The sequence below is a fragment of the Ruditapes philippinarum genome, unplaced genomic scaffold (assembly GCF_026571515.1).
Source record: "Ruditapes philippinarum isolate M1 unplaced genomic scaffold, ASM2657151v2 ctg1178_1_1_1_1, whole genome shotgun sequence".
NCBI lineage: Eukaryota > Metazoa > Mollusca > Bivalvia > Venerida > Veneridae > Ruditapes > Ruditapes philippinarum.
This window is the reverse complement of record NW_026863056.1, coordinates 76,047-95,405: the sequence shown is the minus strand read 5'-3', so window position 1 is coordinate 95,405 and position 19,359 is coordinate 76,047. Positions and strand designations below refer to the sequence as shown.

General features: G+C 31.3%; 1 protein-coding gene and 1 long non-coding RNA gene across 2 annotated transcripts; one reads left to right on the top strand and one right to left on the bottom strand.

Moving 5' to 3' along the window:
* Positions 1-4,722: 4,722 nt before the first annotated feature.
* Positions 4,723-17,690, bottom strand: LOC132721014 (uncharacterized). The gene is made up of 6 exons (XR_009624413.1): positions 16,824-17,690; positions 16,539-16,595; positions 16,042-16,109; positions 14,050-14,226; positions 13,187-13,317; positions 4,723-4,883 (listed from the first exon to the last, which is right to left on the bottom strand). It is a non-coding gene; the product is annotated as an uncharacterized LOC132721014 (long non-coding RNA).
* Positions 14,223-15,974, top strand: LOC132721013 (DNA ligase 1-like). Its single transcript, XM_060705261.1, has one exon. It carries the CDS (start codon positions 14,303-14,305, stop codon positions 15,680-15,682), a length of 1,380 nt encoding a protein of 459 aa, XP_060561244.1. The 5' UTR covers positions 14,223-14,302; the 3' UTR covers positions 15,683-15,974.
* Positions 17,691-19,359: the final 1,669 nt, after the last annotated feature.

Here is a 19,359-nt window from a genome sequence, read left to right as displayed (position 1 = left end):
TGTTAGATCGGGACCGCGAAGGTCTTATTTTTTATTAATATTTTCCATATTAGGTGTGTACTTATTTTTGCAAAGTCTATCCTCTTTTCAAATAGCATCGTTAAGAAAAAAATATCTTAAATTGTCATTTAAATACAAATCAAAATTTGTTTTTGCCAATCACATAACCAACTGTGCATTTTTGAATCCGGATGTCATGACGGTATACTCTATGCTTGTGTGATTTTTCAAATATTAGTTATATATTCAATTGTAATTTTAATTCCCAAGGGCAAGACCGAAGTTTGATCGAATATTTAGATTAATGCAATAATGTTTTTATGATTGGCAGGTCAATGAATTCAAGCTATATTTTGTAATAAGATATTTTGCTTATGCAGAAATCGAACCCTAAAACACAGACACGCTTCAACGCCAATACAAAAGCTGATTTTATATCTCATAATAGTTATGCAGGATATTGCATATTTAGGAAATTAATTATATAAAACAATTCTTTAATTGTATACATGCTAACTTGAAAAAAGTATTTAATTCATCAAATGTCAAAATTGTATTCATTCTTAAAGTATGTACATATTTATACATAGAACAAAAGTGTATGTACTTCTGGTATGTTTGAATGTATTATATTCTGAACTCAATTATGATATTCATAAGAAAATATCAGTTACATGCAAATCAGAACGTTTGTGCTACCAAATTATAAAGTGATAAGTAACTTCTTCATAAGGTGTTATGTTGTCAATCTCTGACGTTATGTTTCAATGAGTATAGGACATTTATCTTAATTGGTATCATCATGTTCCGATTAGTGAAATTGATATTATATTGAGCAAGAAGATAAACCGATATCAGACACAAAAAAATAATCTTTTCCCCCCTAATATTAACATTCAATAATATAAGTGAGTTGTATGCCAAGGAAGGAAGCGGTATTTATTTAATAATGATTTTTTTCTATTGGGTTTTTCGTTACACCGGCACAGTATAGGTCAAATTGTGATGTTCCAGCTTTACTGGTGGAGAAAGACCTATGTTCCCTTCCTTATATTTCAGGCACGAACGGGCACCTGAGTAGAACCACTGACGTTCCGTAAGCTAGCTTGATAGCTTCCTCACATGGAAGAATCCAAAGTCCCTGTCGGGATTTGAACCCACAGCGGCGAGGGGCAAGTGGTTTGAAGTCAACGACCCTAACCATTATTTGATAAATAACTAAGAGAAGTTGACGGAAAAAAAATATAAGGGAACAATTTAAATCAATTTTAAAGAAATATACATTTACATTTGACCAAATACGAAAGACTAAATGAATTGTGAATTCAGTTGTCATGGCTAGATTGTCGTGTTTTATGATAATTGGTGTTTTATCATAATTGCTGTAATTCATCATTGAAGTGATCAGTAAGAAGGATTTATTTTCATATTAATATTTTAACAAAGCTATGACAAGAGTGACGAGAATAAATTGAGTGTAAATGAAGATGCAGGTAGAAAATTGATCAATAAATAGAGGATATTTTATGCGTGTAGATTTGATACTAAATTTATTGAACAAGTTGAATTAAATCATATTATGCGAGCCTCTTGCGAGCATAATACGAGGTTTATAAATTTAGTATTGAATCTACGAGTATATAATATTCTATCTATCACATTTTCAAAAAGAGTCATATTTTATTGCCGCGCCTAAAGTGTAACGCTAGCATTAGCGTGCTTTAACGCTATGTTTGTATATAACGAAAATGACGTCATGTCAAAGTGTTACTATAGTAGTGTAATATAGTTTTTGATGATTGGCTTTATTATACCCCTGCACCGGGGTTTATGTGATAAAAAGACTCGAGTATTCAAATGAATGCTGATACGATTTTGATGATAGTTAACTAGTTTATCCAAATAAACCATGACGCAGGAATGTAATAAAGCCATTAAAAAAGAAACGATTTTACACTAGCGTCTTGCCAAGTTGAGACGTGACGTCATTTGTTTTGCATTCAAACATAGCGTAAAAGCGCGTTTAAGTTGATAAAAAGAATATTATAATAAAGTTAATACTTAGTCTAACGTTATTGAACTCGTTTAGTAAAACAATGTTAAGCTCGCCAAGGGGAAACTTAATATGATTTTATTGAATTCATTCATTATATGTATGTCTAGTATTGAACCTGCCGTCCCTCAATATCCGTTATGTTCTTCAATTATAACTCTAAAATTAATAATTTTCAAACAGAAGTGAACACTTTAGATCGACTAAAGAAATAAGTAAAATCCACTGTTGAATGTCAACGATGTACTTCTTCACTGTAGAGACAAGAAGCTGAATGAGTGTCATCAAAAGAAATTTACTCATCATAAGATAAAATCTGTCTTTATTCAAATGTCATAAGTACACTCATTATGTGTACGACCGGCTTATGGCGCCATTAGGATTCTTAAAAAATACAATCCATTGAAACGAAGGGTAGTAAATGTATGACATAGCAAGTCAATATTGTAACTTTTCATTGATAAATTTTTATATTCTAGATTGTTATCTGTGGTGTGTTTTTGTTTTTTTGTTTTGTTATGTTTTTGCGTTTTATTTGTTGTTGTTTTTACTAAGGAAAGTTTCGCTCATTTGTATCAACTTGAAATAGCTGTGTTCAAATTATAAACCATCAAACAGTAAATGGTCTATTGCAATAGTGTACAGCTGTGTTTTTTCTTCTTTGATTTCCTTAACAGATGATTGGTATGATCACTTATTTTGTTTTGCAATGTCATGAAGCATACCGTTTATGATATTTAAGATAACATAATTATACAATTTTAAAGCAACAGTCTTTGTTTAAGTTTTACTGTCTTTTATTATATTAAAAAATAAAATAAAGACGGTATTGGCTTATTATTGTGGAAAACATGTCACTTTAAACATTTTGATTTGTCAATCATTTAAACTTCACATTAAGGAATTAAAAAGAGGGATAATTCTTAATGATTTAGCATCTTACTTCAGTTTGACTTGAAACAGTCTATCCAGTCTTAATCGGCTTTAATATGCAAAACATGAATATAACAAAGAGGTTAAGTTTATGAAGGATAATAAATTTGTATAAAATTATCCGCCAAATATATAGATATGAATGCAAGAATTACATTGAAGTCAAATTGAATGAATGACAGTTCTTTTGATATGTCTTGCTAAAATTTTGAAAAGAGAAAAGAAATGAAATTCGTTATGATATCGAGTTTTACATTTGATAACATTTTGTTACTCCGAGTGTAAGCGGAATGCATCATTTGGCATGCAGTGGTAAAAGTTTAAACAATAAAACTTCTATAGATGCGTCCATACGGCGATTGTCATGGAACACTCAATATGACAATGTAAATACCAACACATAGAAAGCGACACATTTTCCCAAAGTGAAATAATGCATGTGCCCTAAATTAGAACATAAATGGCAAAACTAAATAAAATGGTATTTTGAAAGGAATCAGAGGTTAAGCCTGCATATCGCAGGCAAAATACGCATTTTAATTGCAGGCGGCAACGTATCTTGGGTGAATATAAATTATTCAAGAAAGGAATTCTGAAAAAAAAACACCTAACTAGGAAGAAAACAACAACATCAACAGCAAACAAAAAGAAATAACTAGAAATATCACGAGCAGAACAAAAATGTCGTGTTGAACGATCTACAAAATATCTTCATAAAAAGCCATATTTTTCTTACAATAATGTGATGCTCAGGCTATTTTATCAATGTTCTTTAATATTTATTCATTTTCCGACTTTGAGTACGAATATTTCTGAGTACGAACCATCGCATTGTTTTGATGATTACTTTCTATGTAACTGCTTTTATCTCACATTATTATGATTTTCAGATGCCATTTGTATATATAAATGTTTATTATCTATTCTTAAATGCTGACATACGTTTATTTTCATGTAATCTTGCTTAATATTTGGTCACATTTCTGAATTTGCCACTGGTCGGCCATTTTGAATATTAATGTGATGACGTCACAGGGTACTATAAATACTGCGCGTTAGCATATCGTTGTGATCTCGTATCAGGTCGTCTGGTAGAAAAGTACTCTATTGAGTAGATAATTGTAGACGAATAAATAACCGAAAATGGATCGGATACAGGTGAAATTCACTTGTTGTTATTGTTAAACAGTTATAATTACTTTGCCAGTGTAGAGAACGGTTGTTCCAGAAATGGTTCATACCAAATCTGGTATAATACCCAATCCGGTATAGTACCCAATCTGGTAACTACCAGATCTGGTATCTCATTATATTTTACCAAACCTGGTACTTGTTAACTGAATCTGGTCATCTATAGGTATGATAATAATAGACTTTAGGCATCCATGACTATGTATATTTAAATTAATTGATCTATATAATATTTTAATTAAAAGAGTTTTTAAGTTACAAAATGTCTTCTGTGTTCATTTATAATTTGGTACTTGGGCCGTGTAAAACGAACCCTGAGTTAATGTGAGGCTGCAGACTGCCCTGGAAACACTAAGCAGGGGTCTGGGCACCACATCTGGTGTCAGAAGTGGGATTTACAAGGTCTAACAAGATCATGGTTAACACAAATGTTTTAGATAAATTGAATAAAAAATATAGATAAGAACAAGGATTTTTTTTAGAATTTAGTTAGTATTACACATAAGTGAAAAAAAAAACAAAAAAACAAACAAACAATTTTTCCATTTGAAAAGTTGAATACTCCTGACAATTGGCTAGACAATTTAAAGAAAAGTTAAATATTTGGGATAAGATTTGTCTGAGATTGAGATGTTGTTTATGTTGACAATTTTCTGTTCTGTTTTCTCTACACTGGAAGGTTATCTGTTGATGTTCTGTTGACAACCTGGAAAAGATAATGATATTATAATAAGTTGACACTTATGACAAGTAATGGTGACAAAATTTTTATTGGTACATTAGTACAGAATTATGAACTTATATTATAAGTCTTTATAACAAATACGAAATATATAGTATATATATATAAATATTTCCAGGTTGTGAGTTTAAATTGTTTCCTTGATAAAATTATATAATTTACTTAGTTACAAAATGGCTGAATCAGATATTGATCATAGCTATTCTGTTGTGAATCCGAAAAACACTGAATCCTTGGATAACAGTAATTATAGTGAAGGCGATCAAAGCTCTTCCGAAAATGTCTTTAATGGAAATCAATATGATTCTAGTTCTAGAATTGATAGTTTTGAGAATTTTATGGAAGTCAAAATTTCAAATATAGTAAAAGAAAAATTAGGCACTTTAAGCCTTACTTTAGAAAAATGTTTACTAGTAAAATACAAAATAAACTAGGTTACTGTTAGAAAAATAGATATTTTATCTGTTTAAGATCACGGTTTGTCTGAATTTTAGAACATCCTGAATTAATGAGGTCAGTTTCAATCATTATAGAAAAACAATGTAACATTTCTGAGCATAAATGTTAATTTCCTCAAATTCCTGTTTTCATATAACACCATCAAGACCAAGTAATATTAGTAATAATTTCATATAGGTTTCAAAATTTCAAGAAAGCTTCTTGCTGATAATGTGATACTCATTGACAAGAGACATTGGTTTGAAATGGAAACCACAGAATTTTAGTGGAGAAGAAAATCTACATGATTTTCTCACACAGTTTCGAAATAACTTCTGAAATTAATGGGTGGACATATTTTGAAAAGTCCTTATATTTTGGCTAGTACATTGGACAGGTACTTGCTAATCTCTGTTAACAGAATTTTTGTTCTGGAAACTGAAAGAAGAGATTTCTCAAGTTTAATTTTTTTTTAAAACTAAAGAGCAGATTTGGTTCTGAAAAAACAAGGCCGAAGATATTCCGTACTCAACTAAAAACTAGAATAAGGTTAAAGGGAGAGTCCATTCCTGAATTGGCCCAATCAATACGTAAATTTGACAAGAAAAGCATATCCGACCGCAAACCCAGACGTTGTAGATGCTTTAGCTTTAGATAGTTTTATAGATGCCCTGAATGAGTCTGATTATAAGACTACGATTAAGAGAAGTTAGCCCAAAAGCATATCTGAGGCTGAACAAATAGCTTGTCAAGATGGAAGCTCATAGGCTTGCTGACAGACAGAGAGAAGTAGACTTATAGGCAGTGTACAGGAAAGTACTGAAAAACCTACAAATTCTATATCGTCACAAAATAGTTCTCATAGCAACCCTTACAGACCTAAACCCAACATGTCTAAACCTACATTTAACAGACCATATCAAGCTCAGGAATTTAGACCTGAAAATAATAGACAACAAAACAAGACAAAATTTCAATCAATTTAGAAATTATCATGAAAATAGAAACACCAGGTATAATGCTAGATCTAATGAAAACCAACCAAGTTCAAGGTATGATAATAGAAGAAAATCAAAATTTTTAATCAGGGAAACGAACAAATGCCAAGTTGGAGGGGCCACAACTTGACAAGAAATGCAGGTCCCAAATTGCACTAAATAATCTAGGAATCAGATCATGGTTACTTTTTGTCAGCATATTTATTTTGGTAACCATGTGTCAATGTTAGTAGATAGTGGAGCTAATGTAAGCATTTTTAAATAAAGAGACAATAGAGAAAGGCTTCCATATTCAGAAAAGACCTGTAATATATCCTGTTCAAACTTCACTTATATCAGTAACCGAGAGTCAACTCCATTTTTAGGAAAAACAGAAATTGCTATAAAAATAGGTAGACATAGTATTGTACATACATTTTTAATTGCTGAAATACAGCAAGGTGGTATACTTGGTGTAGATTTTCTATTACAAAATCAGTGTGACATAATATTCAGTAAAAAGTATATAACCTTAAAAGGGGATAAGATACCATGTTATATGCACCAAAAGGATAATGAAAAACACATGTTTGTAGAATAGTTGTAGCTGAGACCAATAGAAATACCTCCAGAAACTGAAATAATTTTAGAGGGTAAACCTTTAGTTGCAGTAGACAAGAATAGTTCAGCTATATTAGAGGCCAATACAAATTTTGTAGAAAAATCTGGTTTACTGGTAGCCAAAACTTTAGTAGATCCTAATACAGGTAATTTTCCTATTAGAATTGCTAATTTCAATTCAGAACCTTGTAAAATTTATAAAAATACAGTTGTGGGTAATTTAGAGTCTGTAACAGTGAATGAGAACAGTTCACCTAATAAATTCAGTGTATGCAGTAGCAAAGAGCATGTTGCAAGTCCAAACAATACTGAAATACCATTACATTTAAATGATCTTTTTGAAAGGTCCTCTATTCATTTAAATAGTGAGGAAAAAGGTAAACTTAGGCAAATTTTAGTAAGGTATCAAGATGTATTCTCTAAAAAATGATAGAGATATAGGCCACACAAAGTTAGTGGAACACCATATAGATACTGGAAACAGTACCCCTATTAAAACCTATCCTTACAGAATACCTCTAGCAAAAAGAGAGGTGGCTGAAAATGAAATAATGAAAATGGGTTGAAGACGGGATAATCGAAACCAGCTTGCTCACCTTGGTTATCACCTATCATTAGGGTTACAAAAACCTGACAAATCTGTTCGTTTCTGTTGTGACTTTTCGCAAATTGAATGAAGTTACAATAAAAGAATACCAACCCTAGCCAAGAATTGAAGATAATCTTGACGCTTTATCAGGTTCTAAATGGTTTTGTACTTGTGACTTGTCAAAAGGTTTTTGGCAAGTAGACATTGATAAAAGAGAGTAGACCGAAAACAGCTTTTAGTCTTCAAGGTGGTCAACAATGGCAGTTTAAAAAGTTAGCATTTGGTTTGTCTAATAGTCCAAGTGTATTTACACGACTAGTACAAATGGTTTTTTAAGGGTCTTATCTGGAAAACTTTAGTTTTGTATCTAGACGATATAATTTTATTTGCAAAGACTTTTGAAGATACTTTAAAAAACACCTTGAAGAAGCTTTACAGAGATTAAAGCAAGCAAACTTAAAATTAAATCCTAGAAAATGCCATTTCTTTTCAAAAGCAGGTAACATTTTTGGGTCATGTTGTAAGTGAAGAAGGGACCTCCACATGTCCAGAAAAAAAAGTTCAAAGTGTTAAAGAATGGCCCACACCAAGAAATGTTAGAGATGTTAAGAGTTTCCTGGGACTTGTTTCATTTTACCGAAAGTACATTTATCAATTTTCGAACATAGCAAAACCCTTACATACTTTAGCAGAAAAAGATAAGAAATTTGAATGGACAATTAGAATGTGAAAATGCATTTCAAGCTTTGAAAAACAGCTATGATAACAAGTCCTATACTAGCTTCCCTACCCAAAATGATTATTTCATACTTGATACGGACGCGAGTAATTCAAGTATGGGAGCGGTTTCTCCATCAAGTACAAGACGGAGAAGAAAAAAGTAATCGCGTATTTTTCTAAGTGCTTTTCAAGATCTGAGCGTAACTACTGCGTGACACGCAGAGAATTACTGGCTGTCGTTACTGCGGTAAAACATTTCCATCATTATTTATACGGAAGAAAATTCACTATTCGTACAGATCATGCGAGTCTAAGATGGCTTACCAATTTTAAACAATTAGAGGGTCAGTTATGTCGTTGGGTAAGCATTTTAGAAAATTATGACTATGAAATAAAGCATAGACCAGGTAAAATACATGGTAATGCTGACGCATTAAGTCGTCGTCCCTGTTATAAACAAAAGTTTGTTCATATTGTGAACGTGTTGAAGATAAAACATGTTCAAATTAACAAAAAGGTGTTATGTACAGAAAATGTTTCTGTTTGTCCTGTCTTTTGAAAACAAACCGAGCGCTAGTGAAAGCTCAGTAAATACTAATTTTTAATCAAAGTAGAGTCACAACTGAAAAGTTAATATTAAGTCTTATCTTAATAATAGTGGTAGTTACCCAAATTCCAATTTCTATTACAGTTGCTTTTTGTCTTATTTTACTAAATGTGACAAGTAGGGACATATGTAAAACTTTTTGTGTTAATGTCTGTGCTCAGGCTATTTTATCAATGCTTTATTACTTTTATTCATTATCCCACTTCTGACACCAGATGTGGTGCCCAGACCCCTGCTTAGTGTTTCCAGGGCAGTCTGCAGCCTCACATTAACTCGGGGTTCGTTTTACACGGCCCAAGTACCAAATTATAAATGAACACAGAAGACATTTTGTAACTTAAAACTCTTTTAATTAAAATATTATATAGATCAATTTATTTACATATACATAGTCATGGATGCCTAAAGTCTCTTATTATTATTCCTATAGATGACCAGATTTTAGTAAACAAGTACCAGGTTTGGTACAATATAATGAGATACCAGATCTGGTAGTTACCAGATTGGGTACTATACCGGATTGGGTATTATACCAGATTTGGTATATGAACCATTTCTGGAACAACCGTTCTCTACACTGGCAAAGTAATTATAACTGTTTAACAATAACAACAAGTGAATTTCACCTGTATCCGATCCATTTTCGGTTATTTATTCGTCTACAATTATCTACTCAATAGAGTACTTTTCTACCAGACGACCTGATACGAGATCACAACGATATGCTAACGCGCAGTATTTATAGTACCCTGTGACGTCATCACATTAATATTCAAAATGGCCGACCAGTGGCAAATTCAGAAATGTGATAAAATATTAAGCAAGATTACATGAAAATAAACGTATGTCAGCATTTTAGAATAGATAATAAACATTTATATATACAAATGGCATCTGAATATCATAATAATATAAGATAAAAGCAGTTACATAGAAAGTAATCATCAAAATAATGCGATGGTTCGTACTCAGCAAATATTATATTCGTACTTCAAAGTGGGAAAATGAATAAAAGTAATAAAGCATTGATAAAATAGCCTGAGCATCACATTACCCCCACCTCTCAGGAAATCGGTCCCCGATTAAGAAGTGTGGTAAGTTAATTTTTTTTTACATATTTTTTTAACTATTTATTTAAAGGAACACTACTAAATACTTATTATCTTATTGCTTAATTGATTACTGAAAATACATGTAAATAATTAACAACACCAATTAATTAAGAGTTATGTTGTTCACTTGTAGATATAATCTTTTTATAACAATTTAACAATTCAAAATAACAATTTATTTACAATTAACAATAGGAAGTCTCTTTTAGGTTACAAGTACAAAAGCAATTATGACTGTAGAACCAGTGCAGAAGTCTATAAAAGATGTAAGTATACAGCCTTTAAATAATTGTTTTGTGTCACTGATTTAAAAATATCACTTTTACTTAACATGCGAATAGACTTCCATAACATATGAAAACAATAAATAATAATAATTTAACATGTCTAAAAGTAAAACCTTATAACATTGTTTCATAATAGTACATGTATATTCCACCAAGATAATAATTAAAATGTCTTTACATATTCTTAATATAAGAAATTTGTCAAGTCTCAAGGTCAAAGTAGTGAAATGTTAACTATAGGGGTCAGGTCTGCCAAGTCTGACAGTAACACTTCACATGAATGTTTACCAGGTCCGTCCAATAAAGATGGTAATGTCTGCTTGAACAAAAATAAGGATAGCTCACACACAAACCTAAATTAAAAACCCAACAAGCACCAAACAATCAGATAATGAGTCAAAACAAACACAAAAATACCTGAATACAACAGTGACTTGTATTAATGAATTAAATTTTATTAGAGCTCTTACCAAGATGCAAAGAGAAGATTCAGTAATTGGTTCAAGTGTCCGAATGGGTGTTGTCTGGAAAACAAACCAAATTGGGAATAATGGTATCTTAAATATAATGCCGAATATAGTTATTATTGGTATAGTGGGAATCATTATAATTAAAAAGATATCCTTTACAGAAAATGGGTTAGTGACATAGAAACTCAGTAGAAATATCAGTTATTCTTCCTAAAGTCCTTATAAAAACAGGTATTAACACAAATGCATAATTCAACAACATAGCTCATTTAGGTGTGAAGAAACAATATTTAGGGGGTTGACAAAGATTTTTCTGGTTAAGCTTAGAAAAGATATTGAAGACTGGATTAGAAAATGCACTGTGTCTATTTAGTCCAAGAAAAACCTACTCGTCAGAAACAAAAAGCTTATATATGAAACAATTTGTCACACCGGAGAAAGGGGAAAAATTTGGGGTGACTTTGTAGGTCCTTTAGGGAAAAAACAGAAAGAAATAATTCATTTTAATGGTAGTCACTGATTATTTCTCCAAAAGGGCTGAAGCAATCCCATTACCAAAAATAGAAACTCAAGTTGTAGCTGATGCACTGATATCAAATATTTTTTTCAAAAGATTTGGAATACCCTTAAGTTACTACAACCCAAAGGTCCACAGTTTGAGTTAAAATCTTTTTAAAGAACCGTTCTGTCAACTGTTTGACATTAAAAAGACAAGAAATACACCTTTTAGCCTCAAGGGCTGGTTTTGTAGAAAGAACTAATTAAAAGTGTCCTAAATATGTTAACGCATTTGTTCGAAAATGGTGATGATTGGGACAAGTATGTACCTTTCTGCATGATGGCACATCACACTGCTGTACATCAATCTACTGGTGTCACCCACCTTCTCTATGATTTTGGAAACTCAGATGAGGTTTGCCAATTGACCTATTGTAGGGCTCCTCTTGTAGACAATCCTGAAAAAGAAAACAGGTATGCCAGTGATTATGTAAGAAAATTAGAGGAAAAACTTTATCAAATTCATTCTTTTGCTAGAAAGAAATTAAAAATTTCAAGTGATGCTATGAAAAGAAATTATGATTTAAATGCTAATCAGACTTCTTATGAAGTAGGTGATTCTGTTTGGTATTATAACCCACAGAGAAAAGTTGGTAGAAGTGGAAAATTAACAAGACCGTGGAAAGGTCCATATCAAATAATTGAAAAAGTTAGCAACATTTTATATCGAATAAAGGGTAGTCACAGAGAACGACCTAGAGTTGTTCATCATGATAAGCTTAAAGCATACATTAAACCTTCGCTGACTGAAAATGAAATAAATAGGGCAGGATGCAAAGAACCTGTCAAGTCTCAAGGTCAAAGTAGTGAAATGTTAACTATAGGGGTCAGGTCTGCCAAGTCTGACAGTAACACTTCACATGAATGTCTACCAGGTCCGTCCAATAAAGATAGTAATGTCTGCTTGAACAAAAATAAGGATAGCTCACACACAAACCTAAATAAACCATCGAACAAGCACCAAAACAATCAGATAATGAAGTCAAACAAACACAAAATTTATGAAGACAACAGTGACATTTGATTCTTAAATGAATTCTAAATTTAGAGCTCTTAGCCAAGTTGCAAAGAAGAAGATTCAGTAATTGGTCAGTGTCTGAATGGGTGTTGTCTGGAAACAAACCAAATTGGAATATGGTATCTAAATATAATGCCGAATATAAGTATTATTGGTATAGGTGGGAAATCATTGATAATTAAAGAAGATATCCTTTACAGAAATGGGTTAGTGACATAGATAACTCAGTAAGAATATCAGATTATTCTTCCTAAAGTCCTTATTAAACAGGTATTAACACAAATGCATAATTCAACAACATCAGCTTTCATTTAGGTGTGAAGAAAACAATATTTTAGGGTTAGACAAAGGTTTTTCTGGTATAGCTTACGAAAAGATATTGAAGACTGGATTAGAAAATTGCACTGTGTGCGAGTCCAGAAAACCGACTCGTCAGAAACAAAAAGCGTATATGAAACAATTTGTCACCGGAGAAAGATGGGAAAGAATTGGGGTAGACTTTGTAGGTCCTTTAGGGAAAACAGAAAGAAATAATTCATATTTAATGTAGTAACTGATTATTTTTCTCTAAATGGGCCGAGGGCAATCCCATTACCAAATATAGAAACTCAAGTAGTAAGCAGATGCACTCATATCAAATATTTTTCAAAGATTTGGAATACCTTTAAGTATACATACAGACCAAGGTCCACAGTTTTGAGTCTAATCTTTTTTTAAAGAACTCTGTCAACTGTTTGACATTAAAAAGACAAGAAATACACCTTTTAGACCTCAAGGGGGCTGGTTTTGTAGAAAGAACTAATAAAAGTGTCCTAAATATGTTAACGGCATTTGTTTCTGAAAATGGTGATGATTGGGACAAGTATGTACCTTTCTGCATGATGGCACATCACACTGCTGTACATCAATCTACTGGTGTCACACCATTCTCTATGATGTTTTGGAACTTCAGATGAGGTTGCCAATTGACCTACTGATAGGAGCTCCTCTTGTAGACAATCCTGAAAAAGAAAACAGGTATGCCAGTGATTATGTAAGAAAATTAGAGGAAAAACTTTATCAAATTCATTCTTTTGCTAGAAAGAAATTAAAAATTTCAAGTGATGCTATGAAAAGAAATTATGATTTAAATGCTAATCAGACTTCTTATGTAGTAGGTGATTCTGTTTGGTATTATAACCCACAGAGAAAAGTTGGTAGAAGTGGAAAATTAACAAGACCGTGGAAAGGTCCATATCAAATAATTGAAAAAGTTAACAACATTTTATATCGAATAAAAGGTAGTCAGAGAGAACGACCTAGAGTTGTTCGTCATGATAAGCTAAAAGCATACATTAATTAAATAAATAAATAGGTGTAAATAGCACACCTATAATTCACAACAGTATAGACTGTTTGTTATTGCATTTGTTTTATTGTTACTGTTCTATTGTTGTTGTTGCTAATTTTTATCACATTGTGTATATATATATATATATCAAAATTCAGTTGATAATGTCTTATTAAAAATGAAAAGATAATTTTATATGATTCTTTACCAATTGATTATAATAAATGAAAAGATTATATAATGATGTCATTATATACATGACATGATAAATAATACTTGATAAGAAATTACTTTCATAACTTGTTGAAAAGTAATTATTGTACATTCACGAAATGTATTAATGGATAAATATAAATTCACGAAATGTATTAATGGATAAATATAAAGATAATGAAGTTTATACTTAGGAAACTTATTTTGTCTATCTTCAGAAACCCTTTGAATGTAAGATTTGTGGAGATATCTCCTTTACAACCCGAAGCAGATGTTACAGTCATATTCTAGAACAGCACTCTGGCGTGACATGGAAGTGTCGATTCTGTTGCAAGGTCTATCATAGAAACACACCACAAGCAAATACCTGTCACGACAAAAAGGAAAATTATATTAGGTTTGTCCAGGCTACAGGTGAAAGAGGGAAAGAAGCTGATGACATAATGGAAAGATTTAAACTAACAATTCCTGATTTGATAATAGACAAAAGGCAAGGGTATAATATGATAAGGAAACAGACAAGACCAGTATTATTCGAAAGAAAGAGGGGAAGGCCGCAAAGCAGAGAAAATAGATGTACGAAAAAGAGAAGGGAAAGTTCCAGTTCAAGTAGCTCTGAATCATCAGACACATCCAGATCAAGTAGTACAAGCTCAAGAGAAGATGAAACGGTAACTGCTGTTAGGGATCTACTTGATCTGGAGGAGGACTTTCAAATTGTGGAACCTTGTTACGAAGAGAAATTAAGAAAAGAAAGTGAGGAAAGACTAAGAATTGAAAATGAAAGAAAAGAGAAACAGGAAAAATTTAGAAAAGAGAAAGAAAGGCGAGAGATAGCAGAGGTAAAGGAGAGACAAGAAAGAGAGGAGAGGCTCAGAATTGAAAGGGAAATAAAAGAAGATGAAGCAAGGAAAGAGGCAGAGGAGAAAAAGAGGAAAGAGGAAGAACTTAGACTTGAGACGGAAAGAAAAGAGAAAGAAGTGAAGGAAGCAGAGGAAAAGCAAAGGCAAGAAAGAGAGGAGAGACAGAGAGTAGAAAAGGAAAGGAAAGAGAATGAAGCAAGGAAAGAAGCAGAGGAGAAAAAGAGAAAAGAGGAGGAACTTAAACTTGAGAAAGAAAGAAAAGAGAAAGAAACAAAAGAAGCAGAGGAGAAAAAGAGAAAAGAGGAGGAAATTAGACTTGAGAAAGAAAGAAAAGAGAAAGAAACAAAAGAAGCAGAGGAGAAAAAGAGAAAAGAGGGGGAACTTAGACTTGAGAAAGAAAGAAAAGAGATAGAAACAAAAGAAGCAGAGGAGAAAAAGAGAAAAGAGGGGGAACTTAGACTTGAGAAAGAAAGAAAAGAGATAGAAACAAAAGAAGCAGAGGAGAAAAAGAGAAAAGAGAAGGAAGTTAGACTTGAGAAAGAAAAGAGAAACATGGAAGCAGAGAAAGAAAAGGGAAGGGTAGAAGAAAAGAGACTACACGCAAAGGACAAGGATGAAAGACATAGTAAGAAAACAGAAGAAAAACAAAAGATGGAAATAGTTACACTGAATGTAGGAGGACGAAAATTTTCAACTTTAAATACCACCGTGAAAGGCATAATGGACAAAGTAGTGATAAATAAAGATGAATTGTTCATTGACAGGGACAGTGAACTATTCCCATATGTCTTGAATCATTTAAGATACCGTCAACAAGGAGTGATGAACCTGTCAAGAGATCTTTTACCATCAGACAGAGGAAGTTTGGCTGCATTACAACTCGAGGCGAAATATTTCAACCTCCCAAAGCTGGAAAAACAGTGCAGTGACAAAAGGATAAGTTTAAAAGAAAATGTGTAAACAAGAATAAATAAAGTGTTGTAATGTCAAATATAGACAGGATGATAAAAGGAATGTTTGGAAAATAATTATTGAAAGATAAAAGGAATTTTTAGATAAAAGAAATACATATGACAAAAGGAATTTACCGATAAACAGAGTATCAGCATGATGAACAAACTAAAGGAACAGTATTACAGATATCTTCAGTGGAGTTTAAAAGATTAATTTAACTTTATACAAATAAAATTCACATTTAATGTTTCAAACTAATTTTAGTGTAAAGTACACATTTTGCCATAAATTTTATTAAGCAACTTTAACCAATTTCATGACAATTAATTATCTTAACTTTATTTGTGAGACAAACACATACTTACATAATATACATATTTTGTGATTATTCTACAGGATTTTGTGCCATGCCCAGTTCAGTGTGTCTGAAATACTTTATAAAATAACACAATGAACATTAAATTTTTGTGTAAAATAATTTGACGCAATAGAATACATCTATGTTAAATATACATGTATTCATTTATTGTTATTAATATAACATTTGACATTATACTTTGAAATGCAATGTTACTAAATATCAAAATTTATGAACACTTAGTGCATTATAAGTGACATAATTGCTTACCTCAACAGATGAGACTTACAAATTTCTTATATTAAGAATATGTAAAGACATTTTAATTATTATCTTTGTGGAATATACATGTACTATTATGAGTCAATGTTATAAGGTTTTAGACATGTTAAATTATTATTGTTTATTGTTTTCATATGTTATGGAAGTCAATTCGCATGTTAAGTAAAAGTGATATTTTTAAATCATTGACACAAAACAATTATCTAAAGGCTGTATACTTACATCTTTTATAGACATCTGCACTGGTTCTACAGTCATAATTGCTTTTGTACTTGTAACCTAAAAGAGACTTCCTATTGTTAATTGTAAATAAATTGTTATTTTGAATTGTTAAATTGTTATAAAAAGATTATATCTACAAGTGAACAACATAACTCTTAATTAATTGGTGATGTTAATTATTTACATGTATTTCAGTAATCAATTAAGTCAATTAAGCATAATGATAATAAGTATTCAATGTTTGTACCTTTAAATAACTTAAAAAATATGTAAAAATTAACTTACCACACTTCTTAATCGGGGACCGATTCCTGAGAGGTGGGGGTAATGTGATGCTCAGGCTATTTTATCAATGTTCTTTAATATTTATTCATTTTCCGACTTTGAGTACGAATATTTCTGAGTACGAACCATCGCATTGTTTTGATGATTACTTTCTATGTAACTGCTTTTATCTCACATTATTATGATTTTCAGATGCCATTTGTATATATAAATGTTTATTATCTATTCTTAAATGCTGACATACGTTTATTTTCATGTAATCTTGCTTAATATTTGGTCACATTTCTGAATTTGCCACTGGTCGGCCATTTTGAATATTAATGTGATGACGTCACAGGGTACTATAAATACTGCGCGTTAGCATATCGTTGTCATCTCGTATCAGGTCGTCTGGTAGAAAAGTACTCTATTGAGTAGATAATTGTAGACGAATAAATAACCGAAAATGGATCGGATACAGGTGAAATTCACTTGTTGTTATTGTTAAACAGTTATAATTACTTTGCCAGTGTAGAGAACGGTTGTTCCAGAAATGGTTCATACCAAATCTGGTATAATACCCAATCCGGTATAGTACCCAATCTGGTAACTACCAGATCTGGTATCTCATTATATTGTACCAAACCTGGTACTTGTTTAATGAAATCTGGTCATCTATAGGAATAATAATAAGAGACTCTAGGCATCCATGACTATGTATATTTAAATTAATTGATCTATATAATATTTTAATTAAAAGAGTTTTAAGTTACAAAATGTCTTCTGTGTTCATTTATAATTTGGTACTTGGGCCGTGTAAAACGAACCCTGAGTTAATGTGAGGCTGCAGACTGCCCTGGAAACACTAAGCAGGGGTCTGGGCACCACAATATGCTATGATTTTTTATGGTTTTAACAATCATAGAATATACTCAAAAAAGCTTGTTATTTCTTTCCTGAACATCAAAGTTCTGTCATACTGCTTGCTTTATTTCTCTTTAAAATATTGATATTTATTTATTAGCGCTTTATTTCTCTTGAAAATATTGATATTCATTTATAGGTTTTACAAATATATAGAAAAAAGGAAGAAAAAAAAACATCTTAATAACTAAGCCTTGATTAAAACAAACTTAGTCTGAACAACAAAACTAAAATAAATAAAGAAAGAACTTAGCCTTAATGATAACATCTTGAGTTATCTGAAAACTTATCATTCAAATATTTCTGCTTCACGCAAATATAACAATCATATAAATTGATTCTTCCCCCTAAGGGACACATAAAGGATATTTATCAAATTGTTATTATTGTGAAAATATAATTTAAGAAATATTAGAACTATTGTGTGATCTTTATTGCCGAAGTTAATCATTTACCACAAGCATTGTTTCATTTATGTATTATAGCATTCGATAACATTTAATCATTTTCATATGCGTTATTTCATTTTTAATTTGTATAATAGCATTCTGTAACATTTTCCCATCACGTTTATTGTACTATTTCTGAAAATCAAAGAGGCTATTATTTGATCTTCAAAAATCAATTTCATTATCATGTACGAGTTAGTTTTGCTCTTACACTTTTAATTTTGTTCTTTTTTCTAGTAACCTCATTTGAAGAGAGGTTTTAAGTCATTTGTATATTATAATCCCGTATGTTTATCCTGAGAAATACTACTACCAGGTAACAGCAATAAAACAATTGAGAAAGGAGACAAATTACATTATATTTATGAAATTACATGAAAAATCATTTTATGAGATTCAAACACATATACAAGAAAGAATACTGTCTGATTCCAACAACATACCTCAGTTTAGGCTACCATTACAAATCATATCTTACAAATATGCTTTTGCTAAAACAGGGGTAAAGCAACATTAGCTATAACATGATCTCAATGCTGTTGCTGTGATATCAAATTGTTTTCAAAGTAGTCGTGTCAGAATTTTGCACAAAGATAATAAAGTTTATATCACTAATTGTATTTTAGCCATTGATATATGGATAACCCTTCATCGAAATGTTGATGAAAATTAAGTACATTTTGTATTAATTTAACACATACTTAATAGAACACTTAGTTTGATATTGTAATAAATGAATATCATATACTTTCAGATATATAAAGAAGGTAACTAGAATTGTATGCATATATAACATTGATGATTAATAATCAATCCTCTCAATAAAAAGTATATTGCATGCCAACTATATTATCTAAATGATACTTAACTTAAATTTGTTTCCTGTTCAGAAAATTATCGAAGACGGAGAATCCTGTCTCGAACATTTTGTATCAAAAGCGTCTATTTGAAACGAATAATTGAGTTTTCAAATAACAATCATGCAGATTGTCTGCCTTATTAAGTTTACATTTCTATTTCAGTAGTCCGTATATGGAAATTTCTGTGATAGACAATTGGTTTATTTTTCGCGATCGTAAAAATATAGATTAAATATAATTAATCAACGGTCTCAAAAAGGAAACTGAATCGTAAATGTTTCGGCTTGTGTTGAAATTGAAAAAAATAATACAATGCAAATCTGC